General features: G+C 32.5%; 1 protein-coding gene across 1 annotated transcript in view; it reads left to right on the plus strand.

Moving 5' to 3' along the window:
- Window positions 1-4,561: 4,561 nt before the first annotated feature.
- Window positions 4,562-8,075, plus strand: part of LOC106464576 (rab GTPase-binding effector protein 1-like) — a 31,035-nt gene continuing 27,521 nt past the window's right edge. Inside the window, exon 1 of the mRNA XM_013924728.2 lies at window positions 4,562-4,579. Coding sequence (XP_013780182.1) covers window positions 4,562-4,579 — 18 coding nt within the window. The remainder of the gene's footprint in view (window positions 4,580-8,075) is intronic.

Raw genomic sequence — 8,075 nt, forward strand, 5'->3', positions numbered from 1 at the left:
TTCACCATTGTCAATCTAACGATAAACAGTACTTGTCCTGTGTATTCTCATCCCTACTAATACAGAGGCATCTAAAATATGATATTCGACAGAGTACATATATCAGGACTTTTCTCACTTTAATCTGTTTTAAACACTAGCCGTTGTTGGTAATAGATCGGTGATTGTGAAAACCTTCTGTTCCCATCAAAATAACTTTCTTTTTCCAGAGGTGCCTACTTTAACATGCTACACTTCTGTTTTTCCTCATGATGAAACTTTCATTCATTTACATGGGTTTTAAAGAAAAGATCAAAGTTCACATACTTGAGCCTCTCTTACATTTTTAATAGTCCAACAGACAGATGGCAAATGCCTGAGGATTGGATAGTTCCTAACGTTATTCATGTTTGTTTATTTTTTAATGGTGGTGTTGAGGTTTCCGTGGAAATTAGAAGCCGGGTTAGTTATACTTCTGTAGTGGGAAAATTCAAATCTGATTAATAAACTTTGCAAAATCATTTAGTGAAATATGGTTTAAAAAAAGCCAACGTGGATTCACAAAAGAGAATAAGGTTTGGAGATGGCTTGAAAGAAACTTTATTACAAATGTTCGATATTTTGACAAGCCGATGAAAACAAAAGTTTCTCAATGTTGTGCATTTCTTATAAGGTTTCTTTCGCTGCACATTCAAGCCATCTCCAAAAAAAGTGGGTTTCTCATCATCAAATTTAAATTCACTAAAGAGAAAGCCGTTAACTTGTTATCTGGTCATTTGAGAAAGTTTGGATTTATCTCTCTATTTTCTTCTGAGGGTATGAGGGAATCTTACCGAAATTTACGAGATTATCCACGAGATCAATAAGAGAAAACTTTCTGATTGGCTTACGAAATGTATTGCCATTGGCAGTAGTGGAGGATGGCACCTTATGAGAATTTAAAAAGGGGAGGCTCTAACTTCTTGAAGAATAAAGGGAAGTTTTTTGTTTGTTTTTTTTGCAGTGCTGGGTGTATGGGAAGCTGTTGAAATACCAAATGGTTTCTTATTGTCTATATGTTATGATATTTAATGGTTGATTATTCCTCTCCCATAAAATTTAAGTTTGACATCATTTAAAAATTCATTTAGTTCAGAATTCTTAGTCAAATTAGTACTTGTATTACCTCTGATTTTTGTTTGATTGGCTTAAAGCCATACAATGCGGGTGGCCAAAAATACATGTATACATATTATTACTCTTTTTTTTGTGTACCAAGATATTGTTAAATTAGTATGGTTCTTATAATTGCTTCTTTAGGCCATTCAACAGTAATTTTTTTGAATGGAATGACTGAATTATAAACATTTGTAGCAGAAGGTAGCCTTCAATTAATTAGTATGGTTCTTATAATTGCTTCTTTAGGCCATTCAACAGTAATTTTTTTGAATGGAATGACTAAATTATAAACATTTGTAGCAGAAATTAGCCTTCAATTAATTAAAGTGAAATACATGAGCTGGATATTATTTAATATTTGTTAATAGAAGGAATTACTGGTGCACCGATTAAGATTTTCTTGACCAGTGATATTAACAGATGGTTACCCAACCACATGGGCTAATACTGATACATATCATTAGTGCAGGTAAAGGACTTTAAATTAATGAAACAAACTAAAATTTATTATATAGGTGATTTCTTTTCTCGTTGCAATAATAACAACAGTACACAAATAGAATAAAAGTCATAAAGTTTTTAAAAACATAATGGCCATAAAAAGATTTTTGAAAACATACTTTGCATTAGTGCTTTTAGAAACACTTAGCAAGTTAAAAAAAAACATGCAAGTATATTAACTGTTACTCATTAGTTTGTTTCTAGTAGAAACTTTATACACATAACCTTAATTATCAACTTCAACAAAAAACAAAAGTCAGCATAAAACTATTCAGTTTATTTTGCAAAATTTAATTTAACTTTGCCACTTAAAAGAGCAATATATGGCGTTAATATAAAGCAATGCATGTACGTTAACAGCAGTACAGATCGAGACAGAAAAAAATACAAAAAATGTAGTAATAGCGGTAGTAGTAATAAAACTTATGATAATTTTGAATAATTCACTTATTTCAGTAATAAAAAAGATAACATCAGAATTACACTCATGGCTTCCAAGCTGTATTTTGTGCGAGTGGAAGGTCATTCTTCGCAAAAAGCAACATTTCTACTTTATCACACATCGGTCTGTTCTTCTCATCCACAAAATGTGAGGCAACATTGTAGTTTTGTGGTTTTTTTTAGGCTTAGGCTCATGCAGGTGACTTTCTCTGAAGCAGAACACTGCTGTTAATTCCATTAGTTTCTACCCCACTGGCACTTTCTTCTAGTATTTCATCATACATTGAACATGGACTGCTGCTGGGTTTTGTAGAAGTGCCATCATCTGCTTGCTTTGATTTTTTTGTGACAGTTTTTTGTTTCAGTTCTTGTGTGTTCTATTTTTCTTTCATTTGTTAGACGTGTGTCAACATTTGTGTAGGTTTTTGTCAGTGTTGATAAACTACTTGTTCTTGTATCTTGAATTCCAGCAAAGTTTATTTTCATAGTCTTAATTTCATGGTCTGTGTCTGTAACATTGATCAACAGTCTTTTTAAAGCCACTGGATGGGATAACATCAGGCCATGGAGGAATGTGTTAGTTTTTGAAAAACCATTAGGAATGTTACTACTCTTTCAATCAACCTCCATCGATGCTCATAGTCAGTAGCTTAGGCTCCAAGAGTATGATTCTGCTCCAAGAGGTTTTCAAAGATGTAGTAAGTACTCTTCTACCATGTCAGTATGTCTTGTTGTAACCTCTTGGAAGGCATTCTGATCTCAGCCTGTACCCACCTTTGTTCACAACATCTGGTTTGTATGTGTTATACAAGACAACTTGGCAAACCAGAGTCTAGAATTGCCTTCCAATATTTCTTGCATTATCCCTGATAATCACATGAACTCTGGTACTCGGAATGTTTCAAACATTTTATCAAAGGCTGTTGGAATAGTCTCTGCCATATGGGAACTCCAGAACCCTTGGACTTGTAGTACTGCGTTTAGTAAATTGTATTTAATGTCTATCCAATGTGAAACAGTGAAATTAGCTCCACATATCAGTCATAAAGCTTAGTGCCAATACATTATCTTCAAACATTCTAAAACAGCACTGTACAAGTGTAGATAGTGTGCATGAAAGAAAGAATTTATTACATATTTCTTGTGTGTTCTTTATGAGGTGCTTTTCCAAATCTTCCACAGAAGTCAGATCTTGTTTCTTCTAATGTTTTACCCGTGTAATTCCGCTCATGTACCCTGTCCACTTGTGACTAAGTGTTCTTTTATTGAATAGTTACATGAATCTACCATGTTCACCCTTAATAAACCTGAAAAGAAAATAAATCAGTACTAAAACACAAAAATCTAAGTGTTAACATATGAGCTTTAAGTGAGGGGGGGGTGCCCAAACTTTTAGCCTACCTTGTATAGTTCTGGCAGCACTTTGTAAAACATCAACCTTCTGAAGTGTGTGATGAGGCTCCAGACATTCCACGAGATGGTGGAATCTAGTATCAGCTACAGCCAAAAATGGCTGATAAAACAGAGCTATAAATTCCATTAAACATTTGGTAATTTATTTTCGTGATATAATTTCTTTGAATATTTTAATGAGTGCTTGCTTTGGTTACAGTTTCTATCTAAGGCTGGTTCTGCCTCTTTCTTTTCATTCCCCAACTTTTTGCTTCTATGCAAAATTCTTTTAGCATATGTTTGAAATCATTTGTTCTGTTATTGTTTTCAGATACTTAAGCAAAAATTCCAAGCCAGTGTTTATGAGACATATTTACAGCACCTAGTGATCATATTTACAGCACCTAGTGATCATATTTTGCAGACTGCAGCAAATACATTCTTTTCTTAACTGCTTATGCATTACAACATTTTATGCAACAACAAACAACAACATCATCAGGGTATATTATTACCTACAACAACAACAACATCATCAGGGTATATTATTAGCTACAACAACAACATCATCAGGGTATATTATTAGGTACAACAACAAAATATCGGTATATTATTAGATACAACAACAAAAAATATCAGGGTATATTATCAGGTACAACAACAAAAAATATTGGTGTATTATTAGGTACAACAACAACAAAAATATTGGTATATTATTAGGTACTACAACAACACAACAAAAATATCGGAGTATATTATTAGCTACAACAACAACAGAAATATCAGTGTATAATATTAGCTACAACAACAAAAATAGCCAACATCCCATAATGTAGTTTTCCTTATGTCAGTGGCAAGTCAATAGTTTGCAAGTATATCGATACACTTCTAAAGAAAACTATGTATGAATTTGACGTGGAAGAAATGTCATTATAATTCTGTTGTTGCTTACACTAACAAAGGTACCCACAACAGGCATGGCACTTATTTCATTTGTTTCACGTCTCTGGCAGAAAGGCATGTGTTTCATTTGTTGATACCAATGTAGCAGCAAGAGGGAAACTTGAAATGGCTGTCAAGCTCATAAAAAATGAAAAAACTCAGTAAAGTAAGTGGGGGGGGGGGGTAGAATAATTCAAAAACATGTCCAACAACCCCAAAAAAATTCTATGGTGATCAGAGGTTCATCAAGGACAAAAGTCGCTTTATAGAAGTAACTAAAGTTTTAATTAATTGTTTCTTTATTTTCATTTTGATGAATTCTAGAAGTTCACAAAGAGAGAGAAATTAATTACCGAGTCGCCACGTAGAGATAGCTAAATAATTGAAGAAATAACAAACAAACAAACTAAATCTATTATCTTAATATTTGTTGTGTTTAGATTTGTAATGGAAAAGTAAGTTAAGTCTTGAGATTATATTTCATATATATATATGATTTTTTACAGCGTGAAAAGTATGGAATTAATTTGAGTTTAAATTTAAGATAACATAAAGTTTGAGGACGAGGGACCTATTGGTCCATCTACTCCATTCCATTCACGAAAACTCTTAAATTATCTGCATTCACAACATTTGAAGGAAACACTTTTGAAAGGTCGACCAACGTATTAGAAAAATAAAGCTGTCTTAGCCGAAGATGATACTTGCACTGCCATAATGTATACTTGTGTGTATCCCAGCCTTATAATTTTCACCATTAAATACAAAAAAAGATGATACATCAACACTATCAATTCCCTTAAATCTTAAACACTTCAGTCAGATCAAGAGAAAACAATGTCAAAATTCTTGACCTGTCCTCGTATGACAAGCTTTTAATCCCAGGTATCATCCTTGAAGGTCTAAAACCTTTTAATCCCAGGTACAATCTTAGAATCTCTCCTATAGCATTTACAAATCAATTAATCATTTGGCTCATTAATCACTTGTATTCAACTCATTGAGTTTGGATACAGCTTGAATGGGTAGTAAAAAGACACTTTATTACAAAAGTTTGTGTCATCGTCAAGTACAAATATTTACATAGACACGGGAATGTATTCAGTATGGAACAAAGAGGTCACATGACTGTCAATTGCATATTAGCTTAATAAACATGTCACGGTATCTCGGGGTGTTAGTTTATAGTAGGGCTGTTTTGTTCAATTAAGATAGCTCCCTTATTTTGAATTTGTTAATGTTTTGTTCTTTGTTTAAAATTACAGTGTTTTGTATAGATATACTGTTTTTTTGGTAGCTTTTTTTTTTTTGCACTGCAGTAGTAGTAAACATGGGTGGGTTGCAACTGTAATTTTAAACATCAAGGAAGCAACAAAACAAAACCTTCTCTAAACCAACAAACTGGGATACAAAGATACCTTTACTAAGCTGTTAAGCAATCTCCTGTCATGTGACCGCTTTGTTCCATACTGTATATATATATTCCTGTGTCTATGCAAACTACTTGTACTGATGATGACATAATCTTGTCAAATATTGTACATTTGTGATAGTGTCTTTCACTACCCATTCGAACCATGTCCAAACTTTATTTTAGAAAAGTGGGTTCCTCATCATCAAATTTGAAATCAACTAATTGATTGTCTTCATGTTATTTATCTTCCTATTTTCAGCCAGTTTTGGAACTTCACTTAACATTATAGACGTCTTCAGTGTTTCCATTTTTTTGATAAACTTATTTTGGCCCAAACTGGACATTTCCTACTTGTTGATTCCCTAATTTCAAGATTACAACATTGTTGCCAGTGGTCTTTATATTATATTACATTCTACTCTGACTGATAATGGTTGTTGGAAAGAACTCTTTCAAGAATACACAAAATCTTACCAACAGTACTTATGTTCATAGCAAAAAATAATGTTAGAGCTTGCTAGGTGGAGCACTTATTTTAATCATTTTTTTGAAGCAACAACAAAATAAATGCCAGAAAGGCATGGAAATCGATAGTTTTTGTTTGTTTGAAAAATTATTTTATTTGAACACGGGCACATTTTGATGAATAGAATCTACACAACTACATTTAGGCAATCAAGCACATGGATACTTTAGGTTAATTTTCACTGTACAAAGAGAGAATAAGCTTGTTTGTTTGTAATTAAGCACAAAGCTACACGGTGGGTTATGTGTGCTCTGCCCACCACGGGTATCAAAACCCGGATTCTAGCGTTGTAAGTCTGCAGACATACCGCTGTGCCACTTGGGGGGGGGGGGCTAGAGAATAAACTTAACCGCACATAAATGTGTAAAATTAAACATTATTTTGTACTGAACATTGTAGTGAGAAATTTACTAACAATTTATTATTTTTTGAATTGGCAAGTGCTAATTCTACATATCTATCTTTATCGCATGTGTATTTGTCACACTGCACATTAATCTCCCAAAAACATTAGTCACCAAAAACATTAGTCACCCAAAAACATTGGTCACCCATAAACATTGGTCACCCATAAACATTGGTCACCCAAAAACATTGGTCACCCATAAACATTGGTCACCCAAAAACATTGGTCACCCATAAACATTGGTCACCCAAAAACATTGGTCACCCAAAAAATTAATCCCATGATATTGTTGTAAAATTGCTGGGAAAAATTAAAGTTAGTTTTTTTTCAGTATTTTTTTATTCAACATTATTATAGAACGCTATCAGAATAGAGAATGTTTTCGTGCATTTCATCAAATCAAGAATTAAGCTATATTCAGTCTTTTTAAGTTCATATCTGTTCTTTTTGCAAATATACATTGCTATTTACGTTCTTAATGCATATTTACTTCTAATAAGGCCTGTGTGTTATACGCTGAAGACCTTGTTTCTAATAATAATACATAAATATACACCATATATTACATATTTCAACCATTTTTAATTAACACTACCGAAATTCAAATTAATTAAATAATAATTTTCAATTTTGTCAAGCTAAATTAATAATAAAAAAATTGTATGATGTTCTTTTTTTTGTTTGTTTCACAGTAATATTTAGGCATTGTTGAACTTTGGTAGTGAAAGAAATCTGTTTTTTTTTAATTGTACATATAGTTGTATACTATTAATATGTTACTATTATCAGCAAGATAAAATAAACCATAAATTTCTAAAGAAGTTTTCTTTATATTTTCAACAAATTTTAAAATATCAATACTGTTTGCAAAATCAATAACCCCCAATTTTTCTCTGAAACACGTTATTTGTGGTTATCTTCTCAACACTGCGCGCATTATAAAAGTTTGTTGTACGGATACCACAGTTGAACTGTTCCACAGAGTCAGTCCATAATTCATGCTTTTAAAGAAAGTATTTGGATATTTGAAAGAATTTTTAAATCATCAAAAGGAAAACTTCTTCCTCATAACATGCGAGTTGTATTAACTGATGAATGTTAAGCTATTCAAAGATAACAAGTTGAGTGCTACTACAGTTATACACTCTTTGAGTTACCTTGAACAATGTTGTTAGAGAGCCATACTTTGATAAATTGCTACTCAAGAATGGACATTGGTATTTAATTGAATACAGTTATTTAAACATTAGTTTAACAACAAGTAAAAGCTTGGAATGGTCTATTCTTTCATTGGGGGGGGTGTCTGTGAGCCAGAC

Source organism: Limulus polyphemus, unplaced genomic scaffold (assembly GCF_000517525.1).
Source record: "Limulus polyphemus unplaced genomic scaffold, Limulus_polyphemus-2.1.2 Scaffold1693, whole genome shotgun sequence".
NCBI classification, from domain to species: domain Eukaryota; kingdom Metazoa; phylum Arthropoda; class Merostomata; order Xiphosura; family Limulidae; genus Limulus; species Limulus polyphemus.